Source organism: Haematobia irritans, chromosome 2 (assembly GCF_050003625.1).
Source record: "Haematobia irritans isolate KBUSLIRL chromosome 2, ASM5000362v1, whole genome shotgun sequence".
NCBI classification, from domain to species: Eukaryota; Metazoa; Arthropoda; class Insecta; order Diptera; family Muscidae; genus Haematobia; species Haematobia irritans.
Window position 1 is genome coordinate 190,789,560 of NC_134398.1, and position 21,183 is coordinate 190,810,742.

The 21,183-nt window shown below is 30.7% G+C and overlaps 2 protein-coding genes across 2 annotated transcripts; one reads left to right on the forward strand and one right to left on the reverse strand.

Annotated features, from left to right (window-relative positions):
* LOC142224422 (uncharacterized) lies at positions 1-360 on the forward strand. Its single transcript, XM_075294196.1, has one exon. It carries the CDS (start codon positions 1-3, stop codon positions 250-252), a length of 252 nt encoding a protein of 83 aa, XP_075150311.1. The 3' UTR covers positions 253-360.
* Positions 361-18,351: 17,991 nt separating this feature from the next.
* Positions 18,352-18,839, reverse strand: LOC142224423 (uncharacterized). Its single transcript, XM_075294198.1, has one exon. It carries the CDS (start codon positions 18,823-18,825, stop codon positions 18,352-18,354), a length of 474 nt encoding a protein of 157 aa, XP_075150313.1. The 5' UTR covers positions 18,826-18,839.
* Between the last annotated feature and the right edge of the window lie 2,344 nt (positions 18,840-21,183).

A 21,183-nucleotide genomic window follows, 5' to 3' on the forward strand; every position in this document is an offset into this window, starting at 1 on the left:
ATGAAATTCTTTGCTGTATTATTATTGTTGGCTTTTGCCATAGCAGCTGTAAGTGCTGGAGGATATGGTAAAGGAGGATTAGGTGGAGGAGGGCGAGGAGGATTTGTTGGAGGCGGACTAGGAGCTGGTGGTACTGCATTGGCAAGTGCAAATTCAAACGCTGAGGCATTTGGTGGCGGTATTGCTAATGCAGCTTCCTCTGCCTCTGCAACTGCTGGAGCTGGTGGCGGTAAAGGTGCTTACCGTGGTTAGACAAACCATCTAAAAAAAATTATTGATTTGTATGCCGCAAGCCTTTTTTGGATATTACATATATCAAATAAAGAAACATCATAAAAAACACTATTTGAATAAACTTAATTATAATTCTTATTTTATGATTTCACATCTGTTGTATGGGGGGAAATACAGAAGCCACATTTACTAATTAACAATTCTAATCTCTTAAACTTTCGTGAAACCAGTTAGTTTAAAAAAATTCAATTTAATTAAAACAAAATCTGCATAGAAATTAAAAAAAAAAAAAACAAGTAAGGAAATTCTAAAGTCGGGCGGGGCCGACTAAATTATACCCTTCACCACTTTGTAGATCTAAATTTTCGATACCATATCACATCCGTCAAATGTGTTGGGGGCTATATATAAAGTTTTATCCCAAATCACAGGTTGGCTGATAAGTCCCCGGTCTGACACATAGATGGCGTCGCTAGTATTAAATGCATATTATTTTTATATAGTACCAACCTTCAAATGTAATGCAGGTGACATTTCTGACGGTTTGAAAGCTTCTCTAAGTGGTTTCACTGGAATGTGGAACGCCGTTCGGACTCGGCTATAAAAACGAGGTCCCTTGTCATTGAACTTAACATGGAATCGGGCAGCACTCAGTGATAAGAGAGAAGAGAATAGTCTAAGTGAGCCAGATACATCGGGCTGCCACCCAACCTAACCTAACCTAACCAACCTTCAAATGATTCGTGTCAAAATTTGACGTCTGTAAGTCAATTAGTTTGTGAGATAGAGCGTCTTTTGTGAAGCAACTTTTGTTATTGTGAAAAAAAATGGAAAAAAAGGAATTTCGTGTTTTGATAAAATACTGTTTTCTGAAGGGGAAAAATACGGTGGAAGCAAAATCTTGGCTTGATAATGAGTTTCCGGACTCTGTCCCAGGGAAATCAACAATAGTTGATTGGTATGCAAAATTCAAGCGTGGTGAAATGAGCACGGAGGACGGTGAACGCAGTGGACGCCCGAAAGAGATGGTTACCGACGAAAACATCAAAAAAAAAAATCCACAAAATGATTTTGAATGATCGTAAAATGAAGTTGATCGAGATAGCAGAGGCCTTAAAAATATCAAAGGAACGTGTTGGTCATATCATTCACCAATATTTGGATATGCGGAAGCTCTGTGCAAAATGAGTGCCGCGCGAGCTCACATTTGACCAAAAACAACAACGTGTTGATGATTCTGAGCGGTGTTTGCAGCTGTTAACTCGTAATACACCCGAGTATTTCCGTCGATATGTGACAATGAATGAAACATGGCTCCATTACTACACGAAGAGAAGGAATATGATCATATCAAACATGTTTTAAGAGCAAAATGTTATTTTTGTATGGTGACCATGTAATATGTTTGACACTAAAATGTTATTTTCTCGCTTGCCGAAATCAGATACATGATATCCGAGAAAATAACATGGTTGCGAAAACCATGTTACATGGTCACCACCCAAAAACAACATTTTGCTCTTAAAACATGTTTGAGGTGATCATATTCCTTCTCTGGGTGTACACTCCTGAGTCCAATCGACATTCGGCTGAGTGGACAGCGGCCGGTGAACCGTCTCCGAAGCGTGGAAAGGCTCAAAAGTCCGCTGGTAAAAGTAATGGCCTCTGTTTTTGGGATGCGCATGGAATAATTTTTTATCGTTTATCTTGAGAAGGGAAAACCATCAACAGTGACTATTATAAGGCGTTATTGGAGCGTTTGAAGGTCGAAATCGCGGCAAAACAGCCCCATATGAAGAAGAAAAGAGTGTTGTTCCACCAAGACAACGCACCGTGCCACAAGTCATTGAGAACGATGGCAAAAATTCATGGGCTTCGAATTGCTTCCCCACCCACCGTATTCTCCAGATCTGGCCCCCAGCGACTTTTTCTTGTTCTCAGACATCAAAGGATGCTCGCAGGGAAAAAAATTTGGCTGCAATGAAGAGGTGATCGCAAAACCGAAAGAGTACTACCAAAATGGAATCAAAAATTGGAAAATTGGAAGGTCGTTATAATCGTTGTATCGCTCGTGAAGGGAACTATGTTGAATAATAAAAACGAATTTTGACAAAAAAAATGTGTTTTTCTTTGTTAGACCGGGGACTTATCAGCCAACCTGTTACATACATTTAAATATCACTCGATCTGGACAGAATTTGATAGACTTCTACAAAATCTATAGACTTAAAATTTAAGTCGGCTAATGCACTAGGGTGGAACACAATGTTAGTAAAAAAAATGGGAAACATTTCAATCTGAAGCAATTTTAAGGAAACTTCGCAAAAGTTTATTTATGATTTATCGCTCGATATAACATATATGTATTTGAAGTTTAGGAAAATTAGAGTCATTTTTACAACTTTTCGACTAAGCAGTGGCGATTTTACAAGGAAAATGTTGGTATTTTGACCATTTTTGTCGAAATCAGAAAAACATATATGGGAGCTATATCTAAATCTGAACCGATTTCAACCAAATTTGACACGCATAGCAACAGTGCTAATTCTACTCCCTGTGCAAAATTTAAACTACGTCGGAGTTAAAAATTGGCATCTGTGGTCATGAGTGCAAATCGGGCGAAAGATATATATGGCCGCTATATCTAAATCTGAACCGATTTCAATAAAATTTGGCACACATGACTATAGTACTAATTGTTCTTCTTGTGCAAAATTTTAAGCAAATTAGGGTAAAACTCTGGCTTTGGGGGCCATATAAGTCCATATCGGGCGAAATATATATATGGGAGCTATATCTAAATCTGAACCGATTTGTACCAAAAACAATAGGCATCTATTGTGATCCAAAACACATAATTGTGCCAAATTTGAAGTCGATTGGACTAAAACTGCGACCTAGACTTTGATTACAAAAATGTGTTCACGGACAGACGGACAGACGGACATGGTTATATCGACTCAGGAGCCCACCCTGAGCATTTTTGCCAAAGACACCATGTGTCCATCTCGTCTCCTTCTGGGTGTCGCAAACATATGCACTAACTTATAATACCCTGTTCCACAGTGTGGCGCAGGGTATAAATATGGGAAACATTTAAATCTGAAGTAATTTTAAGGAAACTTCGCAAAAGTTTATTTATGTTTTATCGCTCGATATATATGTGTTAGAAGTTTAGGAAACCTTGAGTCATTTTTACAACTTTTTAACTAAGCAGTGGCGATTTTGCAATGAAAATGTTGGTATTTTGACCATTTTTGTCGAAATCAGAAAAACATATATATGGGAGCTATATCTAAATCTGAACCGATTTCAACCAAATTTGGCACGCATAGCTATAATACTAATTCTACTCCCTGTGCAAATTTCCAATTAAATCGGAGTAAAAGATTGGCCACTGGTGTCATATGAGTGTAAATCGGGCGAAAGCTATATATGGGAGATATATCTAAATCTGAACCGATTTCAACCAAATTTGGCACGCATAGCTACAATGCTAATTCTGCTCTCTGTGCAAAATTTCAACTAAATCGGAGGTAAAAATTTGCCTCTGTGGTCATATGAGTGTAAATCGGGCGAAAGCTATATATGGGAGATATATCTAAATCTGAACCGATTTCAACCAAATTTGGCACGCATAGCTACAATGCTAATTATACTCGCTGTGCAAAATTTCAACTAACTCGGGGCAATAAGTTGGCCTCTGTGGTCATATGAGTGTAAATCGGGCGAGAGTTTTATGTGGGAGCTATATCTAAATCTGGACCGATTTTTTCCAAAATCAATAGGCTCTTTGAGCCGAAACAGGACCCTATACCAAATTTTAGGACAATCGGACTAAAACTGCGAGCTGTACTTTGCACACAAAAATACATCAACAGACAGACAGACGGACATCGCTAAATCGACTCAGAATGTAATTCTAAGCCGATCCGTATACTAAAAAGTTGGTCTATGATTACTCCTTCTTGGCGTTACATACAAATGCACAAACTTATTATACCCTGTACCACAGTGGTGGTGAAGGGTATAAATATGGGAAACATTTTAATCCTGTTCCACAGTGTGGCGCAGGGTATAAAAACAAAAATTTGTTTCATAGTTTACTTTGTCATCTGCAATAAGAAGGAGCATTACTGAGAATAATATAAAGTTCCTTTCCTTGTCCAAAAGTACATAATCTTTTCAATGTAGTCGTTTTGTCCTTATAGGTAAGTGAATCGACTTTAAAATGTTTTTTTTTTTTATATGAAAGAAAATTTTGAAATTTTATGAAATAGAATATTGAGAACACATCTATGCCGAATTGGAGCAGCAGAGGATGGTGCATGTAAGGCGTGTTTTGAGGATAATGCGAGTTTTATCACTGCCCTGCCTTTACTAGGCAAAGAGTTATCCATATCGGTGAAGAGGTCATTCTGCACTTGGCTCAGCTTGGAAACATGAACTGGAAAGAAATAGGGAATTTATTCTTGCATTAACCCTTTCGACCCCGAATTTTTATAGGCATCGCTAAAAATTTTTTTGATACTTTTAATCATGTTGAAGTTATTTAAGAAGCGTCTAGCCAAAATTTCGGTTCACCACGCTCATTCGTTTGGGCGGTAGAGAATGTTGCCTGTGGACAACTTTGGGCAATTGTGACTATATGTTATTACGTTTTTTGGATTTTTTAAAGTTTGTTGTCATTTTTACAGTAAATATATACATGGAGGCGCATGTGAGTGAAATTTCACTCGTACTCAGGCACATTAACGAAGAAATATTTGTACTCATGCACGCCATGTGGGTAGGAATTCACGAAATGAAAAGTTATACTCGCACACGCTTACGCACGAACAACGTTTATGCCTCACGCTCCCGCACGATGCACAACAATTTTCGTAATTCTGTTTTATCGTGAGTGGTTTTAAGCTGAGATCAAAAACAACAATAATAATTGAAGAGAAATCAACAATAACAAACAAAACGAATTTTATTTCTATAGAAAAGTTTGTCAAAATTTTATTTCTATAGAGAATTCTGTCGAAATTTTATATTTACAGAGAATTTTGTCGAAATTTTATTTCTGTAGAAAATTTTGTCAACATTTTATTCTATAGAAAATTTTGTCAACATTTTATTTCTATAGAAAATTTTGTCAAAATTTTATTTCTATAGAAAATTTTGTTAAAATTTTATTTCCGTAAGAAATTTTGTCAAAATTTTATTTGTTGTCGTTATTTTATTTCAGCTTAAAACCATACATTGACTAAACTACAAGAGTAGCTTAACCAACAGAGGAAAAGAATGTTTGTCAAATTTATTTGGGCAAAGCCCTATAGACTGCAAGATGGTTGGATGGACGCACGTTTCGGAATTACCACATTCCTCATCAGCATCCTCTACTTGCAGCAAAACTATCAACCAATTATCAGAATAAATTCAGGCAGTTTATTAAACCCAACAAAAACCACACTTGAACCCTCCGAAAAAAGGTTTTACATTGATAGCCGGCTTATGCCAAATAAATTCGAAACAAACATATCTCTTTTCCTATGCCACTGTCAAATCATCGATTTGAATTCACATGGCTGGGTTTATTTTGAGCGTGCCTCCTATTCTTTTTCCATTTGTTTTGTTTTGTTATTGTTGGTTTTGTTCTTTAAGCATTGTTGTCGTTTTTTTATTTCAGCTTAAAACCATACATTGACTAAACTACAAGAGTAGCTTAACCAACAGAGGAAAAGAATGTTTGTCAAATTTATTTGGGCAAAGCCCTATAGACTGCAAGATGGTTGGATGGACGCACGTTTTATTTCTATAGAAAATTTTGTCAAAATTTTATTTGTGTAGAAAATTTTGTCAAAATTTCATTTCTATAGGAAATTTTGTTAAAATTTTACTTCTATGGAAAATTTTGTCAAAATTTTATGTCTACAGAAAATTTTGTCAAAATTTTATTTCTATAGGAAATTTTTGTCAAAATTTTATTTCTATAGGAAATTTTTGTCAAAATTTTATTTCTGTAGATAATTTTGTCAAAATTTTATTTCTATAGAAAATTTTATCAAAATTTTATTCTATAGAAAATTTTGTTAAAATTTTATTTCTATAGAGAACTATGTCGAAATTTTATTTCTATTGAGAATTATGTCGAAATTTTATTTCTATAGAAAATTTTGTCAAAATTTTTTTCTGTAGAAAATTTTGTCAAAGTTTTATTCTGCAGAAAATTTTGGCAAAATTTTATTTCTATGGAAAATTTTGTCAAATTTTTATTTCAATAGACAATTTTGTCAAAATTTTATTTTTGTAGAAAATTTTGTAAAAATTTTATTCTATAGAAAATTTTGTTAAAATGTTATTTCTATGGAAAATTTTGTCAAAATTTTATTTCTATAGAAAAGTTTTTCAAAATTTTATTGTTAACATTTTATTCCACAGAAAATTTTGCCAAATTTTATTTCTATAGAAAATTTTGTCAAAATTTTATTTCTGTAGAAAATTTTGTCAAAGTTTTATTCTGTAGAAAGTTTTGTCAAAATTTTATTTCTATGGAAAATTTTGTCAAATTTGTATTTCAATAGAAAATTTTGCCAAGTTTTATTTCTATGAAAATTTTCTTAAAATTTTATTTCTATAGAGAACTATGTCGAAATTTTATTTCTATAGAAAATTATGTCGAAATTTTATTTCTATAGAAAATTTTGTCAAGATTTTTTTCTGTAGAAAATTTTGTCAAAGTTTTATTCTGTAGAAAATTTTAGCAAAATTTTATTTCTATGGAAAATTTTGTCAAATTTGTATTTCAATAGAAAATTTTGCCAAGTTTTATTTCTATGCAAATTTTCTTAAAATTTTATTTCTATAGAGAACTATGTCGAAATTTTATTTCTATAGAGAATTATGTCGAAATTTTATTTCTATAGAAAATTTTGTCAAAATTTTATTTCTATAGAAAATTTTTCCAAATTTTATATCTATAGAAAATTTTGTCAAAATTTTATTTCTGTAGAAAATTTTGTCAAAATTTTATTCTGCAGAAAATTTTGTCAATATTTGATTCCATGGAAACTTTTGTCAAAATTTTATTTCTATGGAAAATTTTGTCAAAATTTTATTTTTATAGGAAATTTTTGTCAAAATTTTATTTCTATAGATAATTTTGTCAAAATTTTATTTCTATAGAAAATTTTGTCAAAATGTTATTTCTATAGAAAATTTTGTCAAATTTTTATTTCAATAGAAAATTTTGTCAAAATTTTATTTCTATAGAAAATTTTGTCAAAATTTTATTTCTGTAGAAAATGTTGCCAAATTTAATTTCTATAGAAAATTTTGTCAAAATTTTATTTTATAGAAATTTTGATAAAATGTTTTTTCTCTGGAAAATTTTGTCAAAATTTTTTTTCTATAGAAAATTATGCCAAATTTTATTTCTATTGAAAATGTTGTCAAAATTGTATTTCTATAGAAAATTTTGTCAAAATTTTATTCTCTAGTAAATTTTGTCGACATTTTATTTCTAAGGGAAATTTTGTCAATTTTTTAATTCTATAGAAAATTTTGTCAAAATTTTATTTCTATAGAAAATTATGCCAAATTTTATTTCTATAGAAATTTTGTTAAAATTTTTATTTGTATAGAAATTTGTCAAAATTTTATTTCTACAGAAAATTTTGCCAAATTTTATTTCTTTAGAAAATTTTCTCAAAATATATACCTCAGCCTTTATTAAATTGCTTATGTTTATTATAATAATTACATAATGTTCGTCCTCCTATAGAATCCGTCCGACATTACATTTTAAACCAAATTTAACAAATATTTTAAACATATATTAATTTTATTTGTAAAAATATTTCAATACTCTTTTTACAATAACACATAGAAACATAACTTAGACACATAACATAACTTAACAACTTCAACCATTGTCCGACGGACCATTTGATTATCCGCGGCCATTGGCTACAGCACTGGCGCTCGAACTTGCAGAGGCTTTAGCACCACCACGACCATTGCCTCTAGCCGTAGCAGAAGATGTGGCAGAAGCTGAGGCAACAGCATTGCCACCTCCACGGTTTCCAGCTCGTATACCTCCAGCATATGCGGGTAATGCCCAAATACAGAGAACGAGTAGAGTAAGGATTACGAGATATTTCATTATGATCTTGATTCTAAAGAGTTGTATTCCCAAGTTGAGTGGTATTAAGACTAATATCAATTGTTCAAAATCACAAAATATTTATACTGTAGCAAATGTGGATCTGGTCACCAAACAAGTCAAGCATGAAATTAGATGAACCCAATAACCCGTCCTAAAAGTGTCACGATTAATTAGATTTTTTTCTAGTTCTGAAAAAAAATGCTTAATTCATACAAAACAGAAATCTACGTAATATTCTTAGAAATAATATTCTGCTATCGATATAATTCAGAATTTTGTTTTTTTTTTCTTGTGCCAATTAAATATCTAGAATTGTTTATTGTTAATTTTTTCGAGTTCCAAAAGACATATTATGAACAAAATTTACTGTTTTTCGAATGATGATGTTCCTTCGTAATCATATGCTTATTTTGGGATAATAGTATTAACCATAATTTGAAGGGATAACAATTACACACAATGAAGAAAAACTTCTTGTATAACAGATGTTTTAGTTAAACACAATTGCATATGAGAAATTTACATTTTAAATATGCATACCTAATTTTTTTAGTTTTTTTCTTAATTTTTCTTATTTGAATTATTTTTTGGTTACTGTAATAACGGTAACTAATGATAAGAAAAAAAGATTTATACAAACAAATAAAGTACACAATTTTACTAAATATGAAAATAGTTCATATTTTCCTAAAATGGGTGAAGTTTGCTCAAATCAGTAAATCTGTCTTGAACAATTAATACAATTTCTTTAATTTTTCTGAGTGTATATGGAGGCTTTATCTTTGTTTGACCAAATTTGACACACATGTGAACTGCACTCTTTTCAAATAAATTCGGATATCCGGTGGCCATATGAGTCTAAATCGGATGAAATATATTTATGGGAGCTATATCTAAATCTGAACCGATTTTGACCAAATTTAGTATATATAGCTAGAATGGTTTTTCTACTTTCTGTGCAAAATTTCAAGTAAATCGAAATGAAATGTTTACTTAAGGCGGTTATAGGAATGTAACTCGAGCAAAATATATATATTGAAGCCATATGTACATCTGAACCGATTTCAAATAAATTTGACACATTGTAAACGACACTATAAATTGTACTCATTGTACAAAATTTAAAACACATCCGAGTAAAACTCTGGATTCTGGGGCCATATAAGTGCATATCGGATATATACATAAGGGAGTTGTATCTAGCTAGATCTGAAGCGATATCCAAAAACAATAGGGTTCTGACTCAAAATACATACTTGTGCTAAATTTGAAGTAGATTGGACTAAAACTGTGCCCTGGACTTCGATCACAGAATGTGTTCATCGATAAACGGACATACGGATTCATAGACATAGCTAGATCGACTCAGAGCCCTGCTCTCATTATTATTGCCCATGACACCAAGTGTCTATCTGGTCTCCTTCTGGGTGATGCAAACACATGCACTAACTTCTCCGCACAAAAAGCAAACCCGGCAGTTGTTCCACAAAACATTTCTTTTTAATCGCATCGGTTCAATCAATTGTGTTATTTTTTACATCCCATACAGTTGATTTGGACAATTCTTAGCAAATACGCTATTTAGGCATTTAAAGTGGAAATTTCGATTTTGTATAATTAAATGTCGCACAAACGAAGAGAAAATCAATAAAAAAGTAAAAACAAAACTATGAAAATAAAATCGAAAATTTCACCCTTGCGGGGATTCGAAACTGTGTCAGTTGACTTTTTCACTACCCAGAAAATTATTTTGAGAAAGTTTTGCAAACAACGAAAAATTTTAATTTTTTGTTGAGTTCAAATAGAAAAAAAATAATATATATATAGACAACAATATATGACGAAAATAACAAAACATATAAAAACATATTTTTTTTAGAAAAATTCCTAATAAAAAATCGCTTCTTCTTCTTATTCATAATAACAAAAAACATGTCGTGAAGTAGTTAGAATGTTATGCCTTGTTGTCATATTATTATCATATCTTTTAGTTGAGGCTTCAATGCTTCAGGTTCAATGGCGTTTGTGGTTGAGAGATAGAATTCTACCAAATATTGTTTGGTAGATTGGTAGAATTCTTGATGTTTGTTTAAATAATTTTATACAGAAATACAATTTTGACAAAATTATATCTAGAAATAAAATGTTGGCAAAATTTCTCGATAAAAATAAAATTTTGACAAAGTTTTCGATAAAAATAAAATGTTGACAAAATTTTCTATAGAAATAAAATTCTATTGAAATACAATTTTTTATGAAATTTTATGTAGAAATAAAATGTTTACAAAATTTTCTATAGAAAAACAAATTTGCCAAAATTTTCCATAAAAAAAACTTAACAAAATTTTCTATAGAAATAAAATTTTGACAAATTTTCTATAGAAATAAAATTTTGACAAATTTTCTATAGAAATAAAATTTTGAGAAAATTTCCCATAGAAATAAAATTTTGACAAAATTTTCGTTAAAAATTAAATTTTGACAAAATTTTCGTTAAGAATTAAATTTTGACAAAATTTTCGATAAAAATAAAATGTTAACAACATTTTCTATAGAAATTAAATTATGACAACATTTTATTTGTAGAAGATTTTGCCAAAATTTTATTTCTATAGAAAATTTTTTAAAAATTTGATTTCTATAGAAAATTTTTTCAAAATTGTATTTCTATAGAAAATTTTGTCAAAATTTTATTTCTATAGAAAATTCTGTCAAAATTTTATTTCTATGGACAATTTTTTCAAAATTTTATTTTCTCTAAAAGATTTGGTTAATATTATATTTCTACAGAAAATTTTGTCAAAATTTTATTTTTATCGAAAATTTTGTCAAAATATTATTTTTATCGAAAATTTTGTCAAAATTTTATTTGTATCGAAAATTTTGTAAAAATTTTAATTTTATGGAACATTTTGTCAATATTTTATTTCTTTAGAAAATTTTGTCAAAATTTTATTTCTATAGAAAATTGTGTCAATTGTTTTCTACGGAAAATTTTGTCAAATTTGTATTTCTATAGACAATTTTGTAAACATTTTATTTCTACATAAAATTTCACAAAAATTGTATTTCAATAGCAAATTTTGTCAAAATTTTATTTCTATAGAAAATTTTGTCAAAATTTTATTTCTATAGAAAATTTTGTAAACATTTTATTTCTACATAAAATTTCACAAAAATTGAATTTCAATAGCAAATTTTGTCAAAATTTTATTCCTATAGAAAATTTTGTCAAAATTTTATTTCTTTAGAAAATTTTGTCAAAACTTTATTTCTATGGAAATTTTTTTCAAAATTTTATTTCTATAGAAAATTCTGTCAACATTTTATTTTCATCGAACATTTGGTCAAAATTTTATTTTTATCGAAAATTTTTTAAAAATTTTATTTCTATAGAAAATTTTGTCAAAATTTTATTTCTATAGAAAATTTTGTCAAAATTTTATTTCTATAGAAAATTTTGTCAAAATTTTACTTTTATCGAAAATTTTGTCAAAAGTTTATTTCTTTCATTCGTTTTGTTTTGTTATATTGGTTTTGTTCTTTAATCATTGTTGTTGTTTTTTTGATTTCAGATTATGTTTGTACGAATTTATTTCGGCATAAGCCAGCTATCATGTAAAACCTTTTTTCGGAAGGTTCATGTGTGGTTCATTGTTGGGTTTAATGAACTGTCTGAATTTATTCTGATAATTGGTTGATAGTTTTGCTGCAAGTAGAGGATGCTGATGAGGAATGTGGTAATTCCGAAACGTGCGTCCATCCAACCATCTTGCAGTCTGTAGGGCTTTACCCAATTAAACTTGACAAACATTCTTTTCCTCTGTTGGTTAAGCTACACTTGTAGTTTAGTCAATGCATGGTTTTAAGCTGAAATCAAAAAAATAACAACAAATTTTATTTCTATAGAAAATTTTGTCAAAATTTGATTTCTATAGAAAATTTTTTCAAAATTTTATTTCTATAGAAAATTTTGTCAAAATTTTATTTCTATGGACAATTTTTTCAAAATTTTATTTTCTCTAAAAGATTTGGTTAATATTATATTTCCACAGAAAATTTTGTCAGAATTTTATTTTTATCGAAAATTTTGTCAAAATTTTATTTTTATCGAAAATTTTGTCAAAATTTTATTTTTATCGAAAATTTTGTAAAAATTTTAATTTTATGCAATATTTTGTCAATATTTTATTTCTATAGAAAATTTTGTTAATATTTTATTTGTAAACATTTTATTTCTACATAAAATTTCACAAAAATTGAATTTCAATAGAAAATTTTGTCAAAATATGATTTCTGTAGACAATTTTGTCAACATTTTATTTCTATAGAAAATGTTCCCAAAATGTTGTTTTCTGTAAAAAATGTTGCCAAAATTTATTTTTATAGAAAAAATTTTCAAAAATTTTATTTTTATAGAAATTGTTGTCAAAATTTTATTTTTATCGAAAATTGTGTCACAAAAATTTTTTTCTATAGAAATAAAATTATGACAACATTTTTTTCAGAAGAAAAAAAAATTGGCAAATTTTTCTATAGAAATACGATTTTGATAACATTTTCTATAGAAATACAATTTTGATAACATTTTCTATAGAAATGGTTAAGGTAGGTTAGGTGGCAGCCCGATGTATCAGGCTCACTTAGACTATTCAGTCCATTGTGATACCACATTGGTGAACTATATAGAAATACAATTTTGATAACATTTTCTATAGAAATACAATTTTGACAAACATTTCTATAGAAATAAAATTTTAACAAAATTTTCTATAGAAATAAAATGTTGACACAATTTTCGATAAAAATAAAAATTTGAGAAATTTTTCTATAGAAATAAAATTTTGACAAAATTTTCTACAGAAAAAATTGGCAAAATTTTCTATAGAAATAAAATTTTCATTCGTTTTGTTTTGTTATTGTTGGTTTTTTTCTTTAAGCATTATTGTTCTTTTTTGATTTCAGCTTAAAACTATGCATTGACTAAACTACAAGTGTAGCTTAACCAACAGAGGAAAAGAATGTATGTCAAATTTATTTGGACGAAGCCCTATAGACTGCATGAGGGTTGGATGGACGCATGTTTCGGAATTTCCACATTCCTCATCAGCATCCTCTACTTGCAGCAAAACTATCAACCAATTATCAGAATAAATTCAGGCAGTTCATTAAACCTAACAATGCACCACACTTGAACCTTCCGAAAAAAGGTTTTGCATGATAAGCGGCTTATGCCGAAATATATTCAAAACAAACATATCTCTTTTCCTATGCCACTGTCAAATCATCGCTTTGAATTCAGTTGGCTGGGTTTATTTTGAGCGTGCTTCCTCTTTTTTCATTAGTTTTATTTTGTTATTGTTGGTTTTATTTTGACAAAAATTTTCATAGAAATAACATTTTGCTAAAATTTTCTATTGCAATAATAAAATGTTTTTTGGAATCTATATATATATATATATATAAAATTCAAATTATGTTTGTTTATTTGTTTGTTTGTTTGTTTGTTTATTTGTATGTTCCGGGTTGGCGCGAAAACGGCTGAACCGATTTACTTGAAACTTTCAGAGATCGTGGGGGGCACTCATGTGCTGAAAATAGGGTACCTCATTTTTTGACATATGGTCGCGGAGAGGAACCTCCCCTTTGTCCGACTTTTTGAAAATTAGACCAAAGTTGACCGATTTGCACGAAATTTTCTGAGATAGTAGGGGGTGATCCCTAGACAAAGATTCGCAAATTTTTTTTTCGAAATTTGGTCGGGAGGGGGTACCTCCCCCTTAAGCGACTTTTTGTTAATTTGACTTACGTTCTTCGATTTGCTTAAAATTTTCAGTGAAAGTTGGGGGTGACTATGGGACAAAGATCCGCAACTTCATTTTCTGAAATTGAATCAGGGAAGGGACCCTTTGCCGGAGGCGTACCTCCCCCTTGCCGATCCTTTTTCATGTTTCGGATTTGCTTGAAGTCGGAAACGGTCAAGCAGATTTACTTGAACTTTTCAAGAATGTAGAGGGTGACCATGTTGTGAAAATAGGGTACCTCATTTTTTGGTATCTGGTCTGGGAGGGGTACCTCCCCCTTGCCCGATTTTTTTGAAAATTGAACATAACTTCTCCGATTAACTTAAAATTTTTCAGGATGGTAGGGGTGGCCCCTAGAAAAGGAGCCGCTAATTTATTTTTCGAAATTTAGTCGTGGAGGGGTCTCTCCCCTTTACTCTACTTTTTTTAAATACAGTACAGTAAAATACAGTGTACAGTACTACTCTTCTCGGGTTTTATTGAAATTTACACAGTAGTCGTGCAAAATGTTTTTAGGAAACTGTTCTACCTGCTTTTTAAAAACGAAATAGTGCGGACACGCGTATCTTTTGATATTAAAAAAAAACTATTAAATTGTGGCTTTGTTATTTTACCTTTCATAACTATTACCGATAAAGTAGTCAGTGTGAAATCAGTGTGTAGCAAAAATTACCTTCGATTATTACCATTTGCATTCACAACTCTGTAACAACTCTGTAACTCCTGTAATAAATTTTTAAATCATGCCAATGAAGAAGAAGGCAACTCTTACGAAACTTTCTATAAAATCGCAGAAACTAAAACAAAGATGGAATAAAGAGTCGCAAGAAGAGCGTGAATTGCGTTTAGAAGAAAATAGAAATAGAGCAACAACTTCTAGACAAGCAGAGACAAACCAACAGCATGAAATTCGAATCCTGTCACAAAGATTTCGATCAAGCACATTGCGTACATTAGAGAAATCTGAAGAAAGTCGCCGCAGAATCCAAGCACAACGAATACGGACGTTAGCTTCTCGAGAAATCGAAACTCAGAATCAGCGCGATATTCGGCTCCAATCGCAAATGGTAAGAACTATTGCATTGAGACAATCTGAAACGCAAGAACAACGCGATACACGACTCCAATCGCAATTGGTCAGAACTCTTTCATTAAGAGAATCGGAGACGCAACAACAATGGGATGAACGATTACGCTCCCAACTGATAAGAACTGCTGCATCGCGACAATCAGAGACACAACAACAACATGATGCCCGAGTGCAATCAGAACAAGTACGATTTTCAAATCGTATAAATTCAGAATCTGTAGAAGATCAAGCTACGCGTCTTTTATCCCAGCGCTTAAGATCATCGAACACTAGATCCGCCGAAAGTTCCAAAGGGAAGAGAAAGGCGACTAAGGAGAGAAAGTTTTCTTGAAATTTACATAGGCAGTGGGGGAAGGTTATGAACGAAGAGGCAACCTTCCTTGCCCCACACTTGAAGGAAAGTTTCAAGAACTTTCAGGGAAGGTTAGGGGTGCTATTCACTACGGTGTTTGTCGATATTGTATCGGGGAAAGTGACGTCCCTTTAAAACAATAGAGCAAAATTTAAACATCGCCGATCTACTTGAAATTTACAGGGAACGTGGGAGGAGGTGATTAAATTTATACATGACTTTTAAATTAGTATATAATTTTTCGATATCTGGTTGGGGAAGGGGAAAATTTCAATAAACTTTGTCGATTTACTTCGATAGAATTTATAGGGACCATTGAGTAGTTGCGAAATTAATATAGGGTACGTGATAGACCGATATCAGGTCGGAGTGGAGCGAAGGTGGGGGGAGGGTTCCCTTTTGTCCTTTTTTTTTCTTAAATTGAAAGTAGAGGGTTGTCCGTAAATGGGAACTCGGTACATAATTTTATGATTTTTGCACAGGCTTCTGCCAGACTTCTTTTTAGTAAAGAACTTAAATTTACATGAAATTGGCAACCAACGTAGAGGGTGCATCATTTTCCAACATTTTAGCAAATGTTAATGTGGTAAAATTTTTTACTAATTTTGCTTTTTCCGATTTATTGGATGGGAAAGAGTAATTCTTTGTATGTTATTATAATATAGTGGCTAATTTTCAGATATGTTGAGGAGAAGGATACCTTTCCTTGACAAACCACACTTAAAATTCACAAGAAATATAGAAGAAGGTACACCCTCTCCCGCCGTATTTGTACCTATAAACGAAAAATCAAGTAGTCCGATTTGTTTAAAAGAATTCAAATCTTTTCGAATTTGTTTTCAGCACGAAGGATATAGTTGACTAAGTTAACGCAAAATATTCCTCCAAATATGCTTAGGAAGGCGCAGCGAAGCGGACCGGGTTACGCTAGTGTTCTATATAAATAAAATGTTGACAAAATTTTCTATAGAAATAAAATTTTTAGAAATTTGTTTATTGGGGTACGTATAAATAAAAAGTTTTTTTTTTAAAGAATTGTCAATACAATTTTCTCAAATCGAATCTAAATTTAATTAACAATAATTTTATACTCATTTCATACGAAATTACTCTTTAGCACGTTAGCGGAGTAAGAATATCTGCCTATGAAAAAATAGAAAATTTGTTCTGCATACTTTCAAGCGGTACACGTGTCTGCCAAATAGGTGGCAACAAATAGCTATGTGAGTTCTAAAAAAGTGACACAAGTGAAACTGCTTCAATAACAAAAATGATACTGCCAGTCATCTAATTAATTAGAAATAAAAAACACACTTGATTAAACAAATTATTTGATTTCTTCGGCAATTAAATTTTTAATTGAGACAATAAATTATTTGTTGTATTTGTATTTATTTGTAATTATTTTTTCTTTAGAGGGAATAATTTTCTTGTTATTTTGACAGAGTTTGTACTTTCTTATGAATTTTTCTTTCGATTTGAGCCGTTTATGAGCCATTGAATATTATGAAGATAGAATATGTGATATCAATATATATCTTCTGACGGCCATAAAAAAATTGGTCTATCTTGGTCTATAATTATATACAGCCCCATATAAAACGTTTCTCAGATTTTACTTCTAGAACCTGCTGGAGGAGAAAATTTCATCCGATGCGGCTGAAATCTTCTAAGTAATTCCAGTATATTCCTTTTAACAGCCATCTCAAAAATTGTTCTATATCGGTTCCTAATTAGTACCTTTCACAATTAACATATTTGATTTCTTACACTTCATTAAATCCTTTCAGAATGAAATTCTCTGTTCGATTTCAGCATATTCTCTTAGCTACCGTGCAACAATTCGATTGGGTGTAGGTGATGAACTTTTTGACTACACTCAAAAACAAGTTTACTTGGATTCAAATATTTGAAAATTTTCAGTATGTTAGTTCAAAGGCATACGACTTCAAGCGGAACGGAGTAATATCTCTGATGAAAAATCTTATTTGTAGCAATATCCAAAAGATAAAATCTCATCCAAACATTGTCATTATAATAAGAAATGAAGACTAATAAAGACGAATTAAAAAATTGAAAAAAAAAACTTTAAGCGGAGGGAAAAAAATTTTCAAAATTCGTTTTCTAAATTTAATGAAGTAAAAATTTAAAGCAAAGACTATAAACTCTCTTTTAATTAAAATTTCACTATTTTAAAGAAATTTGTTCTTAATATTATGTAAATTGGGTAGCCTAAAATTTAGGTTGCATAATCTGTCATAATAGGTCAATATTTTTTTCAGTGTATCAATAAATTCTACCCGATTCTATGTTTAGCTGAATGACGAGGAACTTCATTTTTATAGAAGAAGTCTTAATGGCGTTTCACTTGACGATGGAACCACATAGAGAACCTTTAAATCACACAGAGCTGTCACCAGCATTATTGAGAGAGGATAATCCAAAATTGAAAAACTTTTTGGTGTTTGGTCGTATTGAACCAAGGACAATGTTAAGCACTTTTAAAATATCATGCCATCATCAACTGTTATCACCATCGAAATATTTCAATTGTGAATGACAGTCTTTAGAAGATCTTTGTGAACACAATCCTCTAGCCTGGATTACAAAAACTTTGATTTAATTTTTATATATTTTTTATTTTATTATTTTTTTTTATTATTTTATAATTTAAACTTAAAACACTATCAACAGCTTTAAGAATTCACAGAATTTGCATTTAACCGCGAACTCCGGCAGTAGATTGAGCACTTGCACTGGCATTGGCATTGGCACCTCCTCTACCACCACCTAAGGCAGAAGCACTAGCACTAGCATTGGCATTAGCATTTCCGCCACCTACGCCGGACGCATTAGCAGTAGATGCAGCATTAGCTGTGGCAGAACCACCACCAATACCACCACCGACACCACCACGGTTGCCACCGAAGCCTCCAGCACCAGGACCTCCGAAGCCTCCAGCACCAGCACCAGGACCTCCGAAGCCTCCAGCACCAGGACCTCCGAAACCTCCAGCACCAGGACGTCCACCAGCACCAGGACGTCCACCGAATCCACCAGCACCTCCCTTTCCACCAGAAGCAGCTACATTGGCACTGGCATCAGCTCCGGCGCTGGCACCACCACCAATACCGCGTTGAGGAGCGGCACATGCACAAGCAACAAACAAAGCAACAACGATTAAAACTTTCATGGTGATTTCTTCGAACGGAGCTAACGATTCGTTTCGGATAGACGAAATAAAACTGATAACAAATCGATCCGAAGCGTTATCTTTTATAGCATAGAAGATCATATCGGAGTTCTCTACATATTCTGCAAAAGATAAACATATGGACAAAAAGTAACATCTATTTCCAATGACAACATCAAATCAGTGTTTCTCAACTTAGGTGGCTCATAGAAACAGTAGAAAGCTGTACCGTTTTTTTTAAATTCAATTCGATTGTATTAATGGTGAAATGCTAAGAGACACCAATGTTTTCATCTCTAGAGTAGAGAAAAAAATTTTTGATTTGAAGAAAAAATCGTCAAATTTATTAAGGTTTGTATTAAAGGTCAAGAAGCTTCATATACACGTAAACATTTTTTTTCTCCCAAACGTTATTTTAGGCAAACAAATATCGTTTCCTATTTGCTTTTCGCCGTAAGGATTTGGAAGAAAGGTATTTACTTTTTTGGGTAAATGTTAATTCTTTTACAATTTCATAAAGACCAACTCAAAAGCAATTTACTTTACTAACTAATTCCCGTATACCTTTCTCACTTCCACAAGGTTTTTTAGTTGTAAGCACCTTTTTCTTTAAATTTTACCTTTCGCCTTGACGGAGAATCGAACAGTTTGTAAGCACATACATTGTCCACTGGGCTGCGTAGCAGTCATAGTCATCAGCAGACAATTATCACTATTGCCATCAGTGCACAAGCAACGCAAAGAGTCAAACCATTATATTTATGTAGCACAGTTTTGGGCGCCCTCCAGCCGATGTAAAGAAACCTTACAGAAATATACATTTCGTTGGCCACCGTGGAGCAATGACATGCCCGCTTTGACTTGTGTATCAAGTCATGTGTTCAATTCCTGTTACGACCCTGGACTAAAATACCATCTAGAAAACAATGTTCAGAAGGTTTAATCTACCTTGCCATTGGTAATTTTTTAAAAATTTTATCATTTTTACCACATCACTGTTGCCACAGTTGGTGGAATTCTACCAACAATTTTAGATTTTTTACTGTTTGGTAGATTGGTAGAAATCTTGAAGTTTTGGTAGATTTTGCAAAATATTACTTTACGAGGTCCTTCACAAATTTTCTTTAGCAATAAAATATTGACAAAATTTTCTATAGACATAAATTTTGACAAAATTTTCTGTGGAAATTGACAACATTTTCTATACAAATAAAATTTTGCAAAATTGTCTGTAGAAATAAAATTTTGACAACATTTTCTATACAAATTTTCTGTAGAAATTAAATTAAATGTTGACAACATTTTCTAAAAAAAAAAAATCGACAAAATTTTTTTACAAATATTTTTTTTTTTTTCAAAATTTGCTATAAAAAAATTAACAACATTTTTTGTACAAATAAAATTCTGAAAAAAAGTTTCTATAGAAATAAATTTTTTACAACATTTTCTATAGAAATAAAATTTTGGCCAAATTTTCCAAACAAATAAAATTTTGACAACATTTTTATATAAATAAAATTTTCTGTAGAAATACAATTTTGACCAAATTTTCTATACAAGTAAAATTTTGAAATCTTTTCATTGAAATAAAATTTTAACAAAATTTGTTATAGATATAACATTTTGACAAAATTTGTTATAGAAATAAAATTTTGACAAAATTTGTCATAGAAATAAAAGATTTTCTGTAGAAATAAAATTTCCATAGGAAGAAATTTTTTACAAAATTTTCTACAGACTTAAAGTTTTGACAAAATCTTCTATAAAAAAAAAAAAAAAATTAACAAAATTTGTTATAGAAATAAAATTTGGAAAATTTTTCTCTACAACTAAAATTTGGGCAACATTTTCGATAGAAAAAAAAATTCCTTTAGAAATAAAATTTACAAAACTTTCTATAAAAAGAACTAACAAAATTTTTTTGTAGAAATAAATTTTACAAAGTTTTCTGTAAAAATAAAATTTTTACAAAAATTTTTATAGAAATAAAATATTTACATAGTTTTTAATGGAAACAAAATTTAGACAAAAAAATGTTTATAAAAATAAAATTTGTTATTTGACCAAATTTTCTATAGAAGTAAAATTTTGAAAAATTTTCATTGAAATAAAACTTTTTACAAAATTTGTTATAGAAATAACATTTTGACAAAATTTGTTATAGAAATAAAATTTTGACAAAATTTTCTGTAGAAATAAAATTTCTACAGAAAGAATATTTTACAAAATTTTGACAACATTTTCTATACAAATTTTCTGTACAAGTAAAACTAAAATTTCACAACATTTTCTAAAAAAAAAATCGACAAAATTCTTTTACAAATAATTTTTTTTTTTCAAAATTTGCTATAAAAAATT